The 23519-nt window shown below is 43.8% G+C and overlaps 1 protein-coding gene and 1 pseudogene across 1 annotated transcript; both read right to left on the reverse strand.

The window, feature by feature from the left end:
• Positions 1-7699, reverse strand: part of LOC121831176 (polyadenylate-binding protein 1-like) — a 31095-nt pseudogene extending 23396 nt beyond the window's left edge.
• Positions 7700-15077: 7378 nt separating this feature from the next.
• Positions 15078-21892, reverse strand: Tmed3 (transmembrane p24 trafficking protein 3). Its single transcript, XM_006991494.4, has 3 exons — positions 21591-21892; positions 19765-20013; positions 15078-15874 (listed from the first exon to the last, which is right to left on the reverse strand). The coding sequence occupies exons 1-3, from the start codon at positions 21765-21767 to the stop codon at positions 15638-15640; spliced, it is 663 nt and encodes a 220-aa protein (XP_006991556.3). The 5' UTR covers positions 21768-21892; the 3' UTR covers positions 15078-15637.
• Between the last annotated feature and the right edge of the window lie 1627 nt (positions 21893-23519).

The following is a 23519-nucleotide window of genomic DNA, read 5'->3' on the forward strand; positions in this document are numbered from 1 at the left end:
CCCTCTTGGAACACAAGTTCTGCCTTTGGTGACCTTGGTGGTTTGAAAGAAAATGGGCCCCCAAAGAGAGCGGCATTATTAGGAGGTACAGCCTTGTTGGAGGAAGTGTGTCACTGTGGAGGCAGGCTTTAAGGTCTCATATATGCTTAACCCATGTCTAGTATCTGATTTCATTTCCTGTTGCCTGCATATCAAGATGAATTCTCAGCTCCCTCTACAACACCATGTCTGCCTGCAAGCCAGGCAGCACACTCCCAGCTGTCTTGCTTCCCACCATGATGATAATGAACTAAACTTTTGAAACTGTAAGCCACCCCAATTAAATGTTTCCCTTTATAAGAGTTGCTGTGGTCATGGTGTCTCTTCACAGCAATAGAAACCCTGACTAAGACAGAAGTTGGTATCAGGGACTAGATATTGTTGTGATAGACCTGACCATGTCTTTGTTTGAATGAATTTAGGCTGTGGTACTTTGGGTTAGGAAAGCAGTTGGGTGCTTTAAGCAGTGCTTAATGGGCCATACTAATAGGAGCATGAAAGAACATGGTGCTGAGAATGATTTGAACTGTAGGGGCTAGCTCAAGAGGTTTCAGAGGAGAAGAATAAATGTTAGTATGTGGTCTAGAGACTGGTCTTGTGATATTTTGGTGAAGAAAGTGACTGCTTTGGGCCTTTGTCTGAAGAGTCTGCCTGAGGTGAAAGTGAAGAGATTTGGATTAATTCCATTGGCAGAGGAAATCTGAAAACAGCCTAGTATAGACTGTCATATGGTTACTAGTGTTCATACTTTTAAAGGTTTATAATTAAAAGGAGAAAGCTGAACAAGAAAAATTACAAAATGTAAAATTGGAGGAGAAAAGGAGCATTAGGAAGTGGAATAGAGCCAATGCGTTCAAGGAGATAAACAGATTAAGAAATGGAATAAAGGGAGTGGTGCCCTCATGGCAAGATCCCACCTAGCTAAGTTTCCAATTTGTGAAAAGGAGTTAAAGAAAAGCTTAGAGACAGGTGTGATGTAGGAGCCTTTAATTGTAGGAGACTTTCTCTGTGCTGCCAAACAGCTAACAAATAAAAATATAGAGACTTCATATTAATTATGAATGCTTGGCCTTATCTTATGTACATTCCACTAGCTCTTATAACTTAATTTAACCTATTTCTCTTCATCTGCATTTTGCCTCAGGACTTTTTCCTTTTTTTTTTTTTCATTCTGTATGTCTTACATTTCTGCTTCTTACATATCTGGCTGGCTGACATCTGCCTGGCTTCTGGCCCCAGGTGTTTCCCTCTCTTTCTCCCTCATTCTCTCCTCTTCCTTTTCTCTTGCCTAGATTTTTCCTCCCACTTATTCTCTCTGCCTGCCAGCCCTGCCTATCCCTCTACTGCCTAGATATTGGCCATTCAGCTTTTCATTAGACCAATCAGGTGCCTTAGGCAGGCAAGGTAAAACAAATGCAATACATCTTTACCTAGATAAACAAATGCAACATAAAGAAATACAACACACCTTTACATAGTTAAAGTAATATTCTGCAACATAAACAAATTAACAGATCTTTACATAGTTAAAGTAATATTTCACAGTACTTAATCCCAGCACTCAGAAGTCAAAGGCTGGAGGATCTCTGAGTTTGAGGCCAGCACAGTCTACAGATCAAATTCCAGAACAGCCAAGCTTAGGCAGTGAAGGTAACCATCAAAAACAGAAAGCTGGTAAAGATGTAATTGAAAGACTCTGAGTTCAAGGCCAGCCTGGTCTACAGATCCAGTTTCAGGACAGATAAGTTTAGGTTGGCTTGGGCAGTGAAGGAAACCATGGAAAACAGAAAGCTGGTAAAGATGTAGTTGAATGGGGCGGGGGGAGGGGGTATTGTTCCAGCCCCAGCAAGCAGCAGAACTTGGCAGCTTCAACCATGTGATTCTGGCTTTAGAGTTAAACATAGAAAGGGGTTATAGAATCTCCCTCCACAACCAAGGAAAGCTGCTGAGGCCAGGCATGTGTCAGGGATATCATTGAATGGAGGCCTAGAGAGGCCATTGCATGAAGCTGTGAAGTTGAAACTTGGATTGCCTTGGAGACCCCAAGAAGTTGGAGATGCCAGAGCCATGGGATATCTGCTGAGGCAAGCTGCTAACAGGGAGTGGAACCAGCCCAAAGGGAGAAGTATGTTGCAGCCAACAATGCTGAAAGGAGCTGGAAGTTTGAAGAGCGTTTTGACATCAGACATGGAATTGCTAAGTTTGGAATTTGCCCAGCTAATCTTCAATATTGCTTTGGTCCTGTATTTCCTCACTATGTTGCCTTCTCTACATTTGGAATTGTAATGTATATCCTGTGCCATGATATGTTAGAAGTATGTAATCTGCTTTTTTATTTTGATTTTCAGAGGATTCTAGTTAAGAGATTGCAGGAATCTCAGAAGAGACTTTGAACTTCAGACTTTTAAGTAAGTTTGAGACTGTTATAGACTATGGGGACTTTTTGAAGTTGGACTGAATGCATTTTTGCATTATGATATGGTTACAAACATTTGGAGGCCAGGGAGTAGAATATGGTGGTTTAAAAGAAAATGACGCCCAAAGGAGACCATTAGGAGGTATGACCTTATTAGAGGAATGATGGGAATGTCATTCTGTATGCTGTGAATGTGTGTTGCTCTGAAAATGCTGGTTGGCCAATAGCCAGGCAGGAAATATAGGCAGGATAAGCAGAGAGGAGAATTCTGGGAAGAGGAAGGCTGAGTCAGCAGGTGCCAGTCCATTGTCCAGGGAGCAGCATGTAATGACACACGGGTAAAGCCACAGAACACGTGGCGACATATAGATTAACAGGAATGGGCTGAGTTTAAATGTAAGAGCTAGCCAGTGGTAGGACTGAGCTAATGGCTGAGCAGTTTTAATTAATATAAGCCTGTGTGTGTTTACTCAGGTCCAAGTGGCTGCAGGACTGGCGGGTGAGAAAGATTTGTCCTGACTATAGGCTAGGTGGTTCCCAGGATATCTTCCAGCTACAGAGGAAGTGTGTCACTGTGGAGGCAGGCTTTGAGGTCTCATATTTGTTCAAGTCATGCCTGGTGTCTGAGTTCACTTCCTGTTGCCTGCATATCAAGATGTAAAAATCTCAGCTCCTTCTCCAGCACCATGTCTGCCTGCATACCACCCTACTACCAGCTGCTTCACCATGATGATAATGGACTAGACTGAATGAATGAAACTTTAAACCACCTAATTAAATGTTGTCCTTTATAAAAGTTGCCATGGTTGTGGTGTCTCTTCACAGCAATAGAAATCCTAAGACAGTGGCTAACTGGTTTTCTGGGACTCTTAGCATTTCCTGGCTGTGAGTTGGTTTGGAATTTTTTCTGCAAAGAATTCTGTCTCATCAATCAGGCCATTCCCCTATCTATCACAAAGTTCTTCCACTACAAGTGATCCTCTGATGAGATAGCCTCTGCTCACCACTCCTATCACCCCTAGGCTCTGAAGTTGTTCTATGGGACTGCTTCATCAGTCTATAGTGTTGTGTTTTGTTATACAGTAACTGCTGAACAGCCCAATAAAGGTGGCTTCTTGAACATCAAGTCTGATTTCCAGATCTCATGCACCATGAAATGTCACTTCAATTATCTAGTCTCCTAGCTCATTTTCCTGGAGTCCTAATAATGGGACATCCACAAAAACATTCAAGAATTGACTTCCTGTGCTTCTGGTGCCATGTGAGTATATAGATCCCAAAATATGGATTGGTAAAGTTAAGCAAGGAACTGATAACCCATTGATCCCTATCCTGAATTACCACAATAAACAGAAATAGCTCATTAGTGACAATTATGGAGCTCCAAGAGTAATATGATCTTGCCTCTTTCCTGCATCACCATTCATAATAAATTAGAATTAAGCCAAAATGGATATAATGGGGGCAACTGAACAGACAATAGATTCAATGTTGAACTCATCCTTCCATGGGGAATAGTCCTGTTTTATTTTGATCTAAGAGTTTTGATATCTTTACTGTGGTTCCATTTTTCACACAATGGAAAGGGCAAGAGGTCTTGGGCTTCCTACAGAGAACCCTTTTCCCTCAGGTACCTTTTATGAGTTGTTTTTTTGTTTTTGTTTTTTACTGTTGGAATTTTTTCTTCCTCTGTGTGTTGTTGTAAGGAGTCTGGATCTGGATGTAAGAGATGGAGGTTACAAGAGGCTGGTTGTTCACACATCTATCATAGGAGATGCACTTGGTCTGCTCCTTATAAGCTTCACATCTGGAGACTCCAGTCAGGGCTGAGAAAAAAGCCTACAGGGTACTGAAATGAGGTTTTGGTCCTTTGTACCAAAACTTCCACAGGATTTCTCCAAGCTGGAGTCACTGTCAGAAAAGGAATGAAACACCCAAGGTTCTGCCTGACCCATTTTTCCCCGATGGCCTCAGAGAATAGCTAAATCATAACCTTCATTTTCTAGAAATTGGTAGCAATTATACAGAGAGTTTTGCATCAGGCAAATTAAGAGATTTACACATTTCTGTTGTATAATCACTTCAAAGCCATGAGTCTCCATTCATCTTAAAATGTCTGAGAACACAACCCAGTTATTCATGGAAAAATCCTTTTCCTGCAATGATGCACTTTTCTTCCAGTCTGTATAGAAGAAATGAAGAAAGTCCATCCACAATCCACTGTATAAGCAATGTAGTATATTAATTAGTAAGTGTTCTGGCTTTGTAACTCCAGGCTCAAGTTTCCCAATATAGCTCATTATTTTCCCTACCAGGGGAAGGTGGAGTCATTGGCTGTTGGAGGTAAATGGCCATGTGTGAATTTGGGGGCAAACAAAAATGAGGGGACTTCATTAAAGAGCATGTTATTTTTTTCTCCCTTAGATTTTATCTTATTAGTCAATAGTATGTATCTGTTTTTAAGAGAAAAATACAAATAAGCAATGAACCAAAACAAAAACCTACAAGTCATACCTGGTCTGCAACCCAGAATAAAACTGTAGTGATAGTTTGGTGGTTAAATTTTAGAACTGTTATCAATGCAAAATCTCTCTCTATCTCTCTCTCTCTCTCTCTCTCTCTCTCTCTCTCTCTCTCTCTCTCTCTCTCCCTCCCTCCCTCCCTCCCTCCCTCCCTCCCTCTCCCTCCCTCCCTCCCTCCTTCTGTCCCTCTCTCTCTCTCTCTCCTGCTCTGTGTGTGTGTGTGTGTGTTTATTTCCAAATTAGAAAATGCTATGACTAATGTTTTATAACTTTCTCTTTGGCTGTCAATCAAGTTATTTGCTCCATAAATATTCAGCACATTAAAAAAATATGCTAAAATATGTCATTTTTTCCTCTAATGGTAAAAAAAAAAATAAATGTGATTTTGTTCTCATAAGCACTAGATCTTCTTTCCATTAATTTCCTCTGATAAGCTATTGTTGGATTACAGGAAAGTATTCCGTGTGTGTGTGTGTGTGTGTACCAGGCAGCATACTGTATTCTTTGTTAGTTCTGATGGAGTTTTAGTTAATTACTCCGAGTTTTCCATGCTAAGAATTACCTTAGCTAGAAATAAAGATAATTTTTATGTTTAAAAGTGTTTTCTTCTATTTTCTTTCCCTTGGGAACCCATGTCCAAAAAAAATTAATAATATGTTAGGGCTGTGGCACACCAGTCAATGTCTTCAGCATCCACTTAGGTGTCTCTGCATGAGAAACAAGCTCCCTGTGGCTCACTTCTGTGACACAGGCCATTGGCTCTGATCCCCTTTGACCTCCCTCACTCTCTTTGCTGGGCACTCAAGAAAGTATACATGCAGGCCAGTATTTGAATAATGCTGAGGCCCTGGTAAACATTCAGGCCTCTCTGCTCATCTTTTAAGACCTGTGGCCATTTTTCAGAAGATAAACTGACCAGCATAGGCCTATTGCCCATCCCTAACAAGGCTGTCAGCACAATTCCACAGCTACCAAAGGCCAAATGCTTAAGTCAGACACTAGAAAATTACTTAGATATTTTCCCCTTTTCTTTTTTCTAGCGTATCCGTGTGTTTGTGCAGTTATTTGTTTATGTTCATTCATGTGTCTGTATAGTTTGGGGGGCAGAGGAGGAGAGATGCTATGGAAGCCAGGAGCCTGAAGCAGCCTCGGGGGTTGCTCCTTAGGGATGCTTCACCTTGTTTCTTGAGACAGGATCTGGGGTCTGGAGCTCACTGAGCAGGCTAGACTGGCTGGCCAGTGAGCTATAAGATCTGTCTGTCTCCAGTTCTTCACCAATGAGACTGCAAGTACATGCCACCACAAACAGTTTCTTACAACAGTGCCAGGAAGCAAAATCAGGTCCTTATGATTGTGAGACACACACTTCACCAGCTGAGCTACCTGCCCTGTCCTCCCATTTGTTTATACAGGCACCTTTGGTACTCCTATTTCTGACTGTCCGTATATGTTTCTTGTGTACAACATAAAACTAGGTTTTGGTTTGAGAATCAATGTTTTGTTTCCTAGTTGTCTTCTAATAGCTCTTTTCCCACTGTCTACTGGTCAGACATGCTTGGCATTGGTTCTTATGTTATTTCTATCATATCACTGCTTTGTATCACTGCTTCAAACTTGTAAAGATTTTATATATATAAAATCACAATACATAATATATTGTATATGTCATATATAAAATATATAATATATTGTGTATACATGTCATATATAATATATGACATATAGCGATCATATATCATATATTGCATATACAGTATATAATACATATAATCACAAATGATGGCATTTAATTAGAGAACACTGGGAGGGAAATGACTTCTTTGTATTTAAGAGTCACCTGAATAGCAAGTAAAGTTAGCACATATTGACTGCTGCATGCCAGAGGTGACGGTGATTTTTTGCTGCAGCATAAGTTATTTCCAAGGTCAACAGCACATGATTAAAAAATAATAATTTCTTATGCTTGTTTTTATAGCTTAGAAACTCATAAGGGACCCATCTGGGTGGTTCTGGCTCAAGGTTTCCCATTAAGTCACAGTCAAGATGCTACTGGCTGAGGCTAAGGATATTGAACAGATGTTTCTAAACAGTTCTTAAATTCTATGACACTCTGTGACACCTTGAATAGTCTTGGGATTCCCGCATCATGAGTCCCTTGAGCAACATGTTTTTCCCTGCCCAGAGCAGCTGCCTGAGTGGAGAACATGGTGTGGTCCCTCAGGCTTGAGTCACAGAGAGGCTTTATTGGTGTTTCTCTGCTGTCCTCTTGTGGTCATCTCTCATATTGTTGCAGTTCTAAGAAAATGATAGCATGCACCAAGTACTTACAGAAATATCAAATTATAGCCTAAATGCAGAGCTTTCAAGAGTGTTTACTAGGAGCAGTGGGGGGTACACGGTCATTCAGTTCACCTTTAAAAAGTTTAGTGTTACTAGAGTAAGACACTCAGCCCCCAAACTATTAAATTCTGTGGTACAAGGCATGGCACAAAGGTAGATGAGAAGTCTAGTTCTACTCACTACACACATCACCTTTACCACTGCCATTGCCATCACCACCATCCATACCACCATCCCCGCCACCACTACCTCCATCCCTATCACCACTGTCACCATCACCATAACCACTGTCTCTTCTTCCATAACCAACCACAGACATTATCATCAGTGCTCCATCATCACCATCACCACCCTCCTTGATCCATTCCACGATCACCACCATTACTGCCACCATCTCACCAGCAACACCATAACCACATCAGTACCACCACTACCATCACCGTCACACACACACCTTCATCATCACTGCCCCATCATTACTACCAGCACCAGGACCACCACTACTGTTATGAGTACTGCCATCCCCTCTATCACTGCCGACTCCCCCATCCCCACTATCCATCACCCTCACTGCCACTCTCATCCTGATGACTGCAAACACCACCCCAAATCTGAAGCTCCCAGACAATGTGGACTCTTGCAATGGAAGTTAATAGAATCAACAGCAAATTGAATAGATTGGCTATAGAATTAACATTCATAAAGGAGCTTTTACTTTGCTAAGAGCATCCACAAATATTTTGCTATCAAAGCCCCACAACAGCCCTAAGAGACAAGGCAGGTAGTAGTTGCACCTTTCTCTTTACTTTGCTCTTGAGATTTTCATATAAAGAAATTTAAAAGGGAACCTAACAAACACCCACATATCTGCCACCTAGAACTGACAGATGATAATATTTTGTCATATATATTTCAGTTCTTTAAAAGAAGAAAATAACACTCCACATTAAAGTGAAGCATCTTTTTGTAGCCCTCCCTGCCCCCATTTCTCACCCTCCATCCTAGTGTGATAACCTTCCATTTTATGCCATGATGTCCAATCTGTGTTTTTAAATGTTTAATATGTATTTTAGTGTGTTTGTATAGGCACACAAACGTAGCTTGCTCATAAGAGTACAGCTTTCTGCATGCTTTTGACGATAACTGAGGAGTATCACACTGGAACACTTTGTAATGTTTTTTCACTCTTCAATATACTTTCAATATCATTTCATATGACTGTGTAGGGAGCATTCCATTCATTTCCAACCATAGTAAAGTATTCCCACATGTAAGTCATCCACAGTTTGTTTATCCAGCCCCCTCCTGACGGGCATTTGGATTGTATCCAATGTTTCATCCCATGCACTGTGCTGCAATGAACATCATTGTGCATGTCCCTTAATATCATATTTCTTACAAATGAGGAAACTGAGGCTCAGAAAGGAGAGACTGTGTAATGTGCCCATCCTCACACAGCTCCTAAGTGACAGTCAAAACGGGATCATTATCAATCTGCTCTATCCTCTGAGCATATTTGTACAGGTCAATATTTCATAAAGGAGACAAGAGGGAGCAACTAACTCAAGCTGTAAAACACCCAAACTTGATAAAATGGTGATTCTGAGTAGAATATAATTAATTTTTAAAGCAACATAGATTGAGAGAATTGGATGGTATATGCCCAATACCATTGGTCATGGGCTGGGGTATGTTTGTGTCAAAAATGAATATATTTTAAGAAACTGTCTAGGGACACAGGGAGAAGAGAGTCATTTGCAAGTCACAAACAAAGACCTCAGGAAATGGGTTTCTGCTGTGTATGCAGGTATATGTTCATGTGTGTATATGTGGAGGCCAGAAGACAACCTCTGCTGTCATTTGTCAGTGAGCATCCACCTATTTTTGAGACAATGTCTCTCATTGGCCTGGAGCTCACCAAGTTGGCTAGGCTAGATGGCCAGCTCTGGGCACATAAGTTCACACCACAATGCCTGGGTTTCATGTGGGTTCTGAGGTCCAGGCTCCAGTCTTCATGCTTGTGTGACAAATATTTCATCAACTGAGCTGGCACCCTGGCCCCAGGTCCCTGTCTTTTAAGTGTTTTAACCTCTGTCTGCTATGGTCACAGTTAGACGACAGGACTTTTCTATCCAAGGCTTAAAAGTGACCACCTCAGTGGCACAGGACTTAGAAAAGGACAAAGCTGACTACCCCAGCTCCAGTGACCACTGTTGTCCCTGACCAAGACTTCCTTCATCAGATGGCCTCAGGAGTGGCTGGAGCTAATCTTAGTGACTTACTAGAAAGATGAGTAAATAGTTTTCCTCACCTTACATTTACTAACCAGATTGCCCTGGGAAAAGTTGACTGAAATCTCTGTGCTGTGTTCCTCATTCACAAAAGTGGAATGTCTAGATGTTTTTGTCAACGAGAGCTGTTAGATGCTCCACATGAAGCAATAGAACTAGAATTGCTTAGAGCAGGAACTGATTGCTATTTTTCCATAGTTATTAAAATTAGTATTACTCCCAAATTCTCAGGAAAAATTAGAAAGTTAGCATTTATACTTTCTTCAACTTCCCTCACCCCTTAATTCTTTATTTTGCTATGCTTAAATTATTAAGATTCATAAAATGTATTCATACTAGATTTTTCCATTGTTGTCTGTGAAAATTGGTAGATAACATGATTGCTCAAAAGCTGCTTTTTTTAAAATGGGCTTAAAGTTATTGACATGGTGATGGGTTTCATACAGACATTTTCATTTAGTTATGTCATTTACTTAGACCATATTCATCCCTATACATTCTTCTCTGCCTTGCATGAGCCCCATTCTTTTTCCCAGATAGAATTTTTCTGGGGTAGTTTATTCAAGAATGGTTTTTGTGTTTTCCACCCCCTGAATTTCTTCAAATTTTAGGCTGGCCACCCATAGCTTTTGCACTTGAACTCCAAGAGTTTAGGTCTACAGGTTTGGCCTAGTGGTGCATGCCTGTAATCCCAGAACTCAAGTGGAAGAGGCAGGAGGATCACAGCAAGTTCAATGACAGTTTGATCTTAGTAAGTTCCAGGACAACCAGGAACATAGGCTCTGCCTAATATAAACAAAGGAAAGGATTTTAGGTCTGTTCTAGGCTGAGTTTCTTCTAGACAGCACTTCAGGGTTTTCTCTTAATAAATGTCTCAGAAGGCACTGAGTTTCCAGTTTTTCCTCTGCAGATAACTTACTTCTCATTCTTGTTGATCATTTCTTTCTCATTCCCTGAAGACCAGCAGCTCCACTCTCTCTGTGTCAATGGTTCCTGAAGTGCGGAGTGTCCAATGAAACTGAGGACTGAGGTCTCTGGTTTTACTAAAGCTTTTCTTTTTCATGTTCTTGCTGGCCCCAAATTTTAAAATGTCTTAGAGTGGGGAAGAGTCTGGAAAAATAAACCTCGAACGTGGCCCCAATGTCCCTCCAGTTTCCAACTCATCTACCTCACTTGATCTAAGAAGCTGTTACCTGGGCCCCTGGGCCCACACTCATGATGCCTCAAGATGTCTGAGGCTCTGGCTGGAAACAGAGTTTTCACGCATGAGTCACTGCTGCCCCCTCCATCTGTGGCTCTCTGTGCCCTTGTGCAGCTTCTCAGTTGTATCCACTGACCTATCATTCCTTTCCTTCTACAGCCTAGGGTGACAATTCACTTTGAGTTCTGGTCACCAGATGTCATGATCATTTCTCCTCTTTTCACTCAGTTGATATTTTCTGAAAAGCCTTTTCATCTTTTTATTTTTAACATTCCTGTGTTTTAAAAGTGCATCTGTGTTAGGCACTTTCTCATCACTGTGACAAAAATCCCACAGAGAACTGATTTAAAGAAAGAAAGATTTATTTGGGCCCAGAGTTTCAATCCCTGTCACTTGGTCCCAACACTGTGGGCCTTCAGTAAGTCATAAGATCATGGAGGAGAGCATCTTGCCTGGAGGCAGGGCAAAGGATCCTTTTTGTTTTGTTTTGTTTGTTTTTTGTTTTTCGAGACAGGGTTTCTCTGTGTAGCTTTGTACCTTTCCTGGAACTTGCTTTGTAGGCCAAGGATCCATTTTTAAGCTAGTATCTTAATTACCAGAAATATGACTTATAAATTGAGGTGACATTTTTTAATTGAAATACAGTTCTTCTCTTTTTGAAGGCAAACTGTATAATTAGCCAGGTTGTAATCAGAAGAGTGCATATTGATCCTGAAGAGAAGGCTGTGATTTTTTTTCTTCCTCTTGTATCACACAAGACACCCACCCTACTTGTACCTATTCCCCTTTGCTATGGAAAACAACTGCCAAGAGAGATGACTTTTTAAATCATTTACATATTGTTTGTAAGAGCATGCATGCATGCTGTGTGTATGTGTGTATATGAACTGGGGAAGGGCATGAACATGCCACGGCACACATGTGGAGGTCAGAGAAAACTGTGGGTGTCAGTTTTCTCCCTCTACTGTGTGGGTCCCCAGGATTGGACTCGGTTCCTCAGGCTTGGCAGCAAGCACCTTTACCTATTGCACCATCCTGACAACCCAAGAAATAGGACTTTTTAAAGATTCTGTTGAAACAAGTTCCAAAAGAAGCTGTATACTTTGGCATTCACTAGAGAGCCTAGCGGGACTTCTTAACTGTCTTGGAATGTCAGAATAGTAGCAAACAGTTTTGTAAACCATTGACAACTTCATCCCTATATCTCCACAGCTTAGAAGTCTTACTCAACCACCAATGGCGATCTTCTTAGAGGAATTAAATACAAAAAAAAAAAAAAAGGCCATAGGTTGGTTGTGGGCTCCTTGTTAATCCCAAACAAGCAGTCATTTTCTGTTTTATTTTGAAGTGCTTGTTTGTATTGAGATAAAATGAACCATCCTTCAAAGGACTACAGCCCACGACCACTGCAACCCCAGTGAAGAGCAAAGAAAAGCTAGTGTACTGCCAATCCCAGTCAAAAACCACAGGAAGTGGGAGGAGCCAGCAAAAGTACCTTATCTGTAGCATCCAGAATCTTCAACTGCTGATTATGGAATAAAATAAAACCTTTAGCATATATTAATTTTATTCCTGGCCAAATGCTCTTTATTTTACCCTGTTTAGAAAATATTTTAACAAAATAAAGTCTCTGCAGAAGCTCCACTTGTTTTTCAAACCTACAGTATGTAGCACACTGCTGTGGATGATTGATTGATAAATAAAGTACTGATTGGCCAGGGGGCAGGCAGGAAGTATAGGTGGGACAAGGAGAGAGGAGAATTCTGGGAAGTGGAAGGCTGAAGCAGAGAGACGCTGCCAGCCACCACCATGAGAAGCATGATGTAAGATACCTGTAAGCCATGAGCCTTGTGGCAAAGTATAGACTTATAGAAATGGGTTAATTTAAGATATAAGAACAGTTAGCAAGAAGCCTGCCACAGCCATATACTTTATAAGTAATATAAGTCTCTGTGTGTTTACTAGGGTCCGAGCAGCTGCAGGACTGGTGGGTGAGAGAGATTTGTCCTAACCGTGGGCCAGGCAGAACCAGGAAAACTTCAGCTACAGCACACCATATTTCATTAGATATCTTTCCCATCCCTTCTTCACTCCCTCTTTCAATTTCCCCCTTCTTCCCCCTCCTATGAGCTTCGACACAAGTTCCTGAAAGTGCCCACCTTATACCTTCTATGTACCCAGTCCTTGGTTTTTAATGCCTTCTTTCCCTTAAGAATACTAACCCTCAAGGGATGTCAGAAGTCGTCTTTCTTTTCCACAGGGATTCAGTCTCCTGGGTAAGCTGGTAACAGATGTGCCTTTCAGCTCTTCCTGTTGGTAGCATCCAGGCTTAAATAGATCTTGCTGAGAGTGAATTCTGCTCAACAATGATGTGTATGGTCCAACTCCTTGTCCAGTCAAAACACTTTCTCATGTCCACCTCATGAATAAGGGCAGTTCAGAGCAAGCAGCTCATCACCTTGTTCATGATGACACAATGACGCATGGTAGATTCTAGTTTCAAATTCCGAAGGGCCAAAAAAACTGAGTATTTCCTATTCAAATGCATTGAACACCTCTTCCTATATGTGAATGGGAGTCTCCTCCAGGGAGCACAGGCTTGAAGCAAGGGAGTGCCTTCTTCTTGAATACACAAAGAAGGCTGGAGAAACCATAAGGTCTCCCACACTTTAAAATTTGTATCTAAAACTCTTCATAATGAACAAGGCTCTGAAAGATAGTTTGAGCATTAACTTGGTAAAGGTTTTGACTACTGGGATTCATCAAAAGGCATCAAAGTGACTTGAGATCCGAAATCCAATACATGCTCAGATTTTCCATTTCTCTTTCCTCCCTAAATTCTCATTCATCTCTCCTACTACACACCACACCTATTTTGAAAATTTTATTTGCAGTATCTAATAGATTTCTCTATTTAAAGGTCTTTCATTTTAAATTTTGCTTCATGAGCTGGAGAACTATAAAACCTGACAGGTTAAAAATTAGATCTTTGGTGTGGGTAATTATTAAGCTTGTTACTAGTATATAGTTGCTCAAAAATATTTGGCAAAGAATAAACAAACTGTAAGTTTCATTGCAAACATTCTCTCCAAAACTGAATGAATAAGGCAGTGTCTCCCTTAGTCTGTTCTCCTGACATTTAAATAAGGTTATATGCAGAAGACATTGGCAATTCTATTCCTTTTTTTTCTAAAAGTTAGAGAACATAATCAATCAATCAATCTCTCTCTCTCTCTCTCTCTCTCTCTCTCTCTCTTTCTCTCTCTCTCGAATAACAAGAGAAGTTGTATTACAGTGATGGTCTTGACTTCTTAGACTCTTCAGTGACTGAAGAACAGTAAGTTCAAGTTGGTGGTTACCACAGAAACTGGACTGGCAAAGAGCATGCAGTTAGGGAGCATCTAAGAAGTACAGGTCAAAGCTAGATGTGATGGTGCACACCAGCTAAAACAGCCCTCGGGAGGATTGACAGAGGCCTTACCTGAGCTACATAGCAAGAACTGTTACAAAACAAACAAAATCAAAAAGTAGCAGCCCAGGTGTGCTCTGTCAATCTGGATAGAGACGGCCCAGATGTGAGAAGCGTGCTCTGCCAATCTGGGTAGAGACAGCCCACATGTGCTGTAAACCTAGGCAGCAGATACATGAAAGTTTATCATTTCTCACTTTGCCCTACAGTTCACAAACCAATCTCTTAAAAATACATAGTACTTATTTCAAAATAAGAGACAAAATACCATCAAAAACACACAGAAAACAAATTTATCTTTCATCCAAGCTAAGTAATAAGGTTTCTAAGGTGTCTTCTCAAAGGATTGTTTTGCCCTTTCCCACACTGTTATTGTCAGCTTGGATTCTCAGATTCCTTGCTAGCTTCCTTTTAGATGGACACCCTATCTTCCTTCCAGATCCATCATATTCCATAAGTATGCATTATTACCTTCCTAAAGGCAAGGGCATTGGGGCAAGTGTGATGGTGCCACCCTAAATTAAAAGACTATATCTGATTAACAGGAAATGAGGGAGCAGATCATGCAGACAGGGCATGGCTGTTGTCAAAGAGGAATGAGTTTGTATACAGTCTTTGCACAGCCTGCTGAGTGACAGGAATGGGAAGGGGTCTTCCTGTTTCCATTCCCTTGGGAGGGGCATGGCTCACTGGCTCTTCTCCACATCTCTACCCCATACTGTTCTCTATCACACTGTTTACACCCTCGCTCCGCGTTAAGCTAGAAGTACCCTTAAGGCAACAAAATAGAGGCACACCCTTCCAGAGTGCTCAAACTTGGTTTTTATTAGCACAGTTCTGCCTCCAAGAGATAGAGATCACCAAGGGCACTCACTCTCCATTTGGGTCCTGGTTGTACGGTTGACCCTACTGCTTCCAGGCTAGACCTGATATCCTTAGGTACAGAGAGGCTCATGGGAAGAAAGGCAAAAACCGAGAGTTCCTTTCTCCTCCAGATGGATGAGGACACAACAACCCAATGACCCATGTATCACAGAGCAGTGGCAGAACCCTAAGCCACCCTGGAGGCGCAGGTCCTCGGAGTTCTCCCACAGACTGGATGCTGGATCCCTGCCGCCCCCAACAGTGGCCAATCCCTAGGCTGACCCGTAAACCTTTTGGTTAATGTTACACACACAACAGAATTAGATGCTTCGGATTACTGGCTCTGTGACCTCCAGTTGCTGGAGTGCAAGGATCGGATATGTGCACAGACAACAAGGTGTGGCCTTTGTTCTCCCTGCACCCTGTGTCACACCTCCGTCCCTGCAGGGACTGGAGACCCTAGGGTGCAAGGGGCTGTGGAGTGGTCCAGCGTGGCTAGGAGTGGACCGCTCTGTTCATGGGCCGTTTTTCTGTGAAGAAGCTTTTCAGCAGTAGCACCTGGCTGAAGCTGACCACAAACAGGGCAATAGTCTCTCCAACAGACCAGTAAGACACTCGACTATTCAGGTCTTCAGCTCTGGCTCTGTCCTGGGCCTCTCGCAGACGATAATGTGTCTGGGAGTCGATCACAGTCTTCAGAGCCTCATGAATAGTTACACAGGCAGATTCCATCTAGGCAGGAAGAGAAAAATCGGTCAGTTGTCAACCCTAAGTCAGGCAGGGTAGGAGCTAGCAGCCAAGGTTCATAAAAGCATCCTAGGCATCATCTACTGATGCCTCTGAGGGGTCTGTGTTAAACACTTTATGTGGTTTCATAAACCTACAGAAAAGCCTACTGGGAGCTCAGAGGGTGTAACTTGTCCAATCACACGTTTAGTTAAGTGACAGAATTAGCATCTGACTGGACTGTCCATGTTTCAAGCCCTATCCTGTTTCTCTTATTTAATTTCACAATGCCCTGACAAGCATGGTCACCACCCTCAGTGAAAGACAGCTAGATTGTAGCTTACTTAACCTTATTGATGGGGAAACTGAGGCTCAAAGAGGCTACATGAACTGCCTGAGGTACACAAGCTAATTAACAGCAGTGTGAACTAGTCACAATTATGACGAACTTTGAATTAACTGCTTATTATACTATATAATGGATGCCTTATAGTTTTATGTATAATCATAAACACGTGTGAACACATAACCATACAAATACACACATATGATCACATGTAACACATACCACTTCACCATTTCTTATGCCTGCTAAAATAGTCTATGTCATAGGCAGATCTCTGAAAATGTCTGGAACACCACCACCAGTCCTTGCTCCCTCCCCACCTAGGAATGTATGGCGAGGGGAGCCACCACACCTGTGGTTACAGTTACTAGGCAGAGCTGAATTTAAGAAAGGGAGGGAAATGACCCTGTGGCCTGATCTACTCACACAAACCCTTTCAGCAGATACTCTCTCTAGCCGAAAGAAGACAAACCCTACAAAAATCAGAAAAATGTCTCAAGGGGCTGACAGCATAATGGTTGGCAATGAAACAGGGTCCCTAGCCATCTGACCATACAGAACTGAATCTGGCCAACAGTCTGGCTAACAAGAAGCAGACGATGCTTCCTCTTCTGGGTAAGAACACCATCTGGTCAACAACTCCATCTCAGCTCTGTGAGACTATGAGGAGAGGACCACCGAGCCTGCCCAGACTCTCAGCACCCAGAGTTGTGAGGGAGAGATGGGTGCAGCATTGAGCTACCATGTCTGTTCAATGGACCACTAACGTATCAGGCCTGCTGAAGAGCATGAGTCCCTACTCCAGCAGCTGTGACGACCTGCACAAGATTGGGCCTGTCAATCTTCTGTCATGGGGGTAGTCACAAGGCCCAACCTCTCACTGAGGATCTATAGGCAGTTAACTGTTGCTGGGAGAGGAACAGCCACTACATTCCAATAAATAACCTTTTCCCCAAGCTCTGGATGATGAGTAAAAGTAATCAACTAAATCCACTGACTCATGAAAATTAATAATAATGGGACTGCACAGATGGCTCGTGGATAGGCCTATGGTTAAGAGCACAGACTTCTCTTTCGGAGGACCACGGTTTGATTCTCAGCACCTACATGGCAGTTCACAACTGTAACTCCAGTCCCAGGGGATGAGATACCCTCTTCTGACCCTCTTAGGTACTGCATGCACATGGTGTACAGCTATACTTACAGGCAAAAACACTCATAACACATAAAATAATAAATCTTTAAAAATAGAAATATAAAATAGAATTGATTAATGCTAATGGAGGTAGTGGGGGAGGCTCTAAGTGAATGAAGTCCTGAGTGGATGTGAGCTGTTGACCTGGGCATGGCCAAGGACTCCAGTGTCTTAGACCCCTGGGAAAATGGTGAAGCCTTCCCCCGTGGTCCTAGTGCAAATGTTGATAGTCTCTGCAGAAAATGCCCACTTTAGCTTTCTCCCCTAGATCTTTACAGCCTGAAGATTCACCTTACAGAGAGTTCCTACCAAGATTAACTAAGCCTGCCTCCTTGTTCAACTGTGTATAACAACCCTGCCTCCTTGTTTATCTATATGTAATAACCCTACCTCCTTGTACAGCTGTATGCAACAATTCCACCTTCCTGTTCAACTGGATCCACTAACTGGGAATTCCTCTGACCCTTGGCCCTAGCCTGACACTTCAGCACAGTTCCCTCACCTCTCCATACTGCTACATTGGAGACCAAGACTCCAATCTGAACCTCCGGGGGCCAAAACCATATCCAAACCACAGCACACAATGAGGACACATGGCCTAAGCCCTCCCTAAAGCATTATGTCACCAACAGTGACACCCACAGGAGAGCACTACCCTAACCTTATAAAAGCATGCTGTCTCCCCATCCACTGGATCTGCCCCCATCAGGGCTAGTCTACCGGAAAGCTCTTCAGCTTGTTACCACAAAATTTCAGTTAGCTGATACCCTACCTTGCTTCAGGGGATGTGGCTGAAAGGGGAACCATATGATATCGAGTGAAAACAGGCTGGTGAAAGAAGAACTTCACAAACTCCACTGCCCTCTCTTCCTTGCGATAGGATCGGTCACACTGGAACCCAAGCTCCAGGAAAGGCTTTCTCTGCAGCCCTATCTCAATAACCTTTTCTCTCTCGTTTTCTCCCATTGGTGCACAAGGGAGCCCTTAAACTCAGGCTTACGGAATCTTCCAGTTTCATCAGTGACCAACAGAACAACCTCTACCTTCGGCTGGATCTTTTAACTTTTATTTAAACAGCTAAACGTGCATAGTGGCTGCTGTACTGGGCAATGCATCTCTGTCCTCCAACTGTCCAGAGTTGGTGAAAGACCGGGCGTGAGGCAAAAAGAAACAGAACATATGGTCTCCTCAGAGGGCAAACAGGGAAATGCTGGCCTCCTTGGAGACTTGAGACATTCTGGCTTTGGTCCTAGAATAAGTGTCGCCATAGATAGTTATTCCTGTCTTACAGGTTTCCCAGGCCATGGTGATCAGTCATAAGACAAATATTTGGTGAGCTCCTTTGGGTGCAATGCCTCCTACACTGAAGTATTGAGACTAAGAAGGCAAACAGATCCCAGAGTCCTCACCCTCAGGAAGGCCAGCCTGTGTGGGGGAGCAAGGCGGAGCTTAAACAGAAGGAGAGAGAACTCAGGAGGGAGGCTGGGGCCAATAATCTTGAGAGCCATGGGGGTCAATGGAAACTACACATCCTCCAAAAACATCATGATTTCTCTTCCCCAGAGGTGATTTGCTGTTCAGAGACTGTACTTGGTAGCCATCCTCTCATCCTGACTCGCTACACACGTGCTCACCAAAGAGGCATGACTGGAAGTTATGTGTGTGACTAGAGGACGGGGCTTTGAAGGGATAGCTGGGCCATTCTCACTTCTCCTTCGTTTGCTATTCAAAGGCAGTGGACTCTGAAGCCTGGTAAGAAAGGGCCTTGGGGCTTGGGACATAGCTCTGTAGTAGAGCATGTGCTTAGCAGGCACAAGGCCTGAATTCAGTGAAAAAAAGTAAATAAATAAAAGGTAAGGAAGAGGAAGAGAGGGAGAGATGAAGAGGGAGAAGGGAGGGGGGAAAGAAAAATGGGGAAATGAAGAAGAAATGAGAATAAAAACAAAAGAGCCTGGATTCCCAAGTTACCCACCAGCCTTTGCCAGGCCACTCTGAGAACAGACTCCCAGTGTGCGAGGCACTGACATACAGGTTTGTTATGGCAGCTTGTGTTACCCTCACCAACACACTCCTGATGCATGGCTTTGGTTCTCACAATCTCAGCATATCACACAGCAAAGAGGTACATGGTGCAATTTTGAAAGAGGTGCTGGGCCAGAAAAAGACATTTGGAAGGGTGAAGAGGAGAAGCATCCGATAGGGGAGGGCTCTGGCTAAAAACAGGGGACCAGAGGGGAACAGTCTTTTAAAGCTAGGTGGTGATTCTTGCTCATGACCTAAGACAAGGACAGAAAAGCAGGAACATGCTGAGAGCAGGAGGGTCCAACGAGTCCTGTCCCTGTCACGTCCACTTACCTGGGTGAGAGCTGTGACCCTATTCCCCATGTCTGGGAGAATGGGGGGCTCATCACCCACTTGAAAGTCAAAGTAGACAGTCTTGTGAGAGAAGGTGGAAAATTCATTACTGAAGCAGAACTGATAAACGCCCTTGACCTCCGTCCTGTACGTGAAGCTGTCATACTGCTTCTTGGTCTCCCTGTAGATGATGTTCCCCATGGGGTCCTCCACATAGCAGTCCACATCGTAGTGGCCTCCAGTGATAACCTGACAACCATAAAAAGGATGTGTTACTGGGGGCAACCAAGACTTTGAAATGCTGACCCTAATAGTGACCACTGTAAAGCATTTTATAATTTAACCTTTAGTACCTTCCAACACAAATGCCATGACACGTCCCATGTTGCTGAGCTTGAGCAGTTAAATGAGGGGCAGTGGCCATGATACTCAGTATTTTTTCTTGTTATTTGGACAAAACAGAAGCTTCTGCTCAACAGAAGCAATGGAAGGAAGGAAGGGAAAGAAGGAAAGGAAGGAAGGAAGGAAGGAAGGAAGGAAGGAAGGAAGGAAGGAAGGAAGGAAGGAAGGAAGGAAGGAAAGGTTCATTTTAGCTGCAAATCAGTTTGGGGCACAGTTAGTTCATCATGGAGGGGAAGTCATGGTGTCAGGAGCCTGAGGCAGCTGGTCACACGGCATCCAGAGTCAGGAAGCAGAGAGAGATGAATGCTGGTGTTCAACTGGCTTTCTCCTTCTTATTCGGCCCGGGGCTCCAGCCCAAGGGATGATGGCACCCAAACTTAGAAAGGTTCTTCACACTTCAAGCTAATGGAGAAACTCCCTCACAGACACGCCCAGAGGCTTATCAGCTTGGTGATTATAGACACCCCACCCACCCACCCACCCGTTGGTGGGGAATGCCTACCCTGATGGCTTCTGGAGCCTCACTAGCCACATCATTAAGAACACTGTTCTTGTTCTTAAACTGCCTATGCTAGGCGGAGACAGGCACATACACACACTTTGCATGTTGTCCACAGATGTGAGAGTGCTCTCATCAGTGACTCCATCATACACGAGGGAGGTTGTCTTCAAACAGAAGCATCCTTCAGAGCTTCCACCACAGAAGGGCTGCTGGATATGCACCATTGGGGCTGCCTGCGTCACCTCATTTTTAGAAGTCTTGCCCCAACAGTCACTCATCCCTCCGATACTGCCCCTAGCCCTGCTCCCTAACCCTAGGGAGCAGACCCTTTAACAAAGCAACTGTTAGCTATTAGATATGTCCCTGCAGGGCCTGACTTTGCTGAGCCATATGGTAAAAAGCAAGCCGAGTAACCACATGGGGGGTTGGGGGTTGGGGGGGTTTCTCCTTGTGAACACTGCCAAGGCTCAAAAATCTGTGCTGAACCCTCCTTTCCAAAAACTCCTTTATCACTGCCACTAGCTCACCCCAACAACAACTGGAAAAGATGGGGATGGCTTCAGCACCTACAAGAAATGCAGCCCAAGAGACAGTTGAGAAAGACTGCCAGCCTGTGTCAGCTAATCAGAACTGGGGTTCGCTGAGTTGAAGGTACCTGGGGAGGTCATTCTGGTCCATTCTGCAGGACACGGGTTGGCGACGGACCGCCCCATCCTCGGCGCGCACCTGTAGCCTGCCTAACTCCCCAACCACCCTAGCCCGCTTCGGGTGGGTTCTCTGGATGATACAAACGTCTCTTTTCAGGGGCATGTCAACCGGTCTAGGGTTATCCCCGACCCCCGCAGCAGCCTCTGGTGGCTAATCTTAGCCTCTCCGGATGGCGGCGCGCTAGTGCCCCGGTGAGACGCGGCTCGGGCCGCACCTGGTAATCCAGAGAGAACTTCACGCCCTGCTCCACCTCTTCGTGGAAACACTGCTTGGCGTTGTCCGGCAGCTCGAAGGTGAGCTCAGCGCCCCGCAGTCGCTCGGCCCGGAGCAGGAGCAGAAACAGCAGCAGCAGCATCTGGAAGGATGAAGCGCGAGGGGCCTCGCTGCCCATGATGCTCTGGGCCTGGTCCTGGGAGCAGCGGCTCGGACGGACGCAGGGACTGCAGAGAGCGGGGAGGGGCTCCCTGGAGAGACGTGGCGCGAACTCAGGCCAGCGCTTCCGGGACGGCTGGCGGCGACTCAGTGCGCAGCCGCACACCGGAGAAGTGGGCCCGAGACCTTCCCGCCCGCTGCGCCTGCGCATCACTGAGTTTAGGAGCGGTATTCCGCCCCCTGTCCAGGAGGCTGGACTTCTCGGTGCCTTCCTCCAGTCCGTGTAGTCAGAAACATTTGGGCTTGTACTCTGCTTCTGACTTGCTGTCACTAGTCTCCTGAGAAATCCGGGATATAAGGAACACCCACGGTAGTTAGGAGAGGTAGCCGAAGAAAAAGGAAACGCAGAGAGGGCAATGAACTCCTCATTCCCCTCCCCTATCCAAGGTGAAGTTTTCAACAAATTAAACCCATGGCGACTCCTGCTCTGCTCTGGGAGGAAACAGGCTCTCTCTCTCTCTCTCTCTCTCTCTCTCTCTCTCTCTCTCTCTCTCTCTCTCTCTCTCTCTCTCTCTCTCTCTCTCTCTCTCACACACACACACACACACACACACACACACACACACACACACAAACTCGCTTCTGAAAATAAAAGTTTCTAAAAAGATTCCAGTGACGTTTTGGCATTTGGAGTTCATTGAAAATTATTTTGGGGAGAATCTGTCATCCCCTTTGACTTCTCAAAAGTGTTGAAAGACCAATTGATTTACTGTTTATTTGTGACTACTGCCCTACAGGATTTTTATGTTCACCGTAGTGCCATAAACAAAGAAAATATGTTATTTGCTGCTCAATAAAATTTATTTCAGCAGAGCAGTATTAGATATGGTGAATCTTGATTTTAGCAAAAAGTTTCACTGCCCATATATCCCACCACGTGAGTAAGATTGGCATGCATGGCCACTGGCCATATTGGACCTTGTATCAAGAAGCTAATGTGTGTGAAAGCAATCTGTAAGTTGTGAAACAGCATCACCCATAATATAATTATTAATAATATGTACTGTCTCTGTGCTAGATGTGAAAGAGGGTTTGAGTGGTGTGCCTTGAGGCTCCTTCCTGCCCTGCCTGTCCTTTTTAACACTCTTTCCATTTTTTAATTTCATATATCTGCATGTCTGTATGTCCATATGTACATGAGTGCAGGTCCCTGAGGAGGCCAGAGGCTTTGAATCCCCTGGAGCTGGAATTACAGGCAGTTGTCATTCATCCGATGAGGGTTCTGGGAACCAGACTGGGGTCATCTGGAAGTGCTCTTAACCATTGAGCCATCTCACCAGCTCTTATCGTTGTTGATGAAGAATATCTGAAGACTTGAAAGTTATAATTATCTAACTAGAAGAACCAAGTGAAGAAAAAACAACAACAGAGATTTCCATGGAATATATATGAAATGCTACATTTAGGTTGGGGGAGGCGGGGGAACTCCTGCATAAGTTGAGAGGAGAAAGCCTGACTTCACAGCTGTTTAAGTTGGAGCGGGCAGAGTTAGAATCAGCATGAAACCGCATGTAAGATAAAAGAAGTGCCTGGGTTTTTAAAAAGTAAATTATTGCCTTAACAGGCAACGATCAGGTGGCATCTTGTGTACTATTTTAGGAGAGATATTAACAAAATTGGGGGACGAGTCAAAGGAAGGTGATTAGGAAGGGGCCGCACAAGCACTTCCAGGAGGCTGCTTCAAACAAGGGGATGCCAAAGGAAGGAAGAC

This window comes from Peromyscus maniculatus, chromosome 7 (assembly GCF_049852395.1).
Source record: "Peromyscus maniculatus bairdii isolate BWxNUB_F1_BW_parent chromosome 7, HU_Pman_BW_mat_3.1, whole genome shotgun sequence".
Lineage (NCBI taxonomy): Eukaryota > Metazoa > Chordata > Mammalia > Rodentia > Cricetidae > Peromyscus > Peromyscus maniculatus.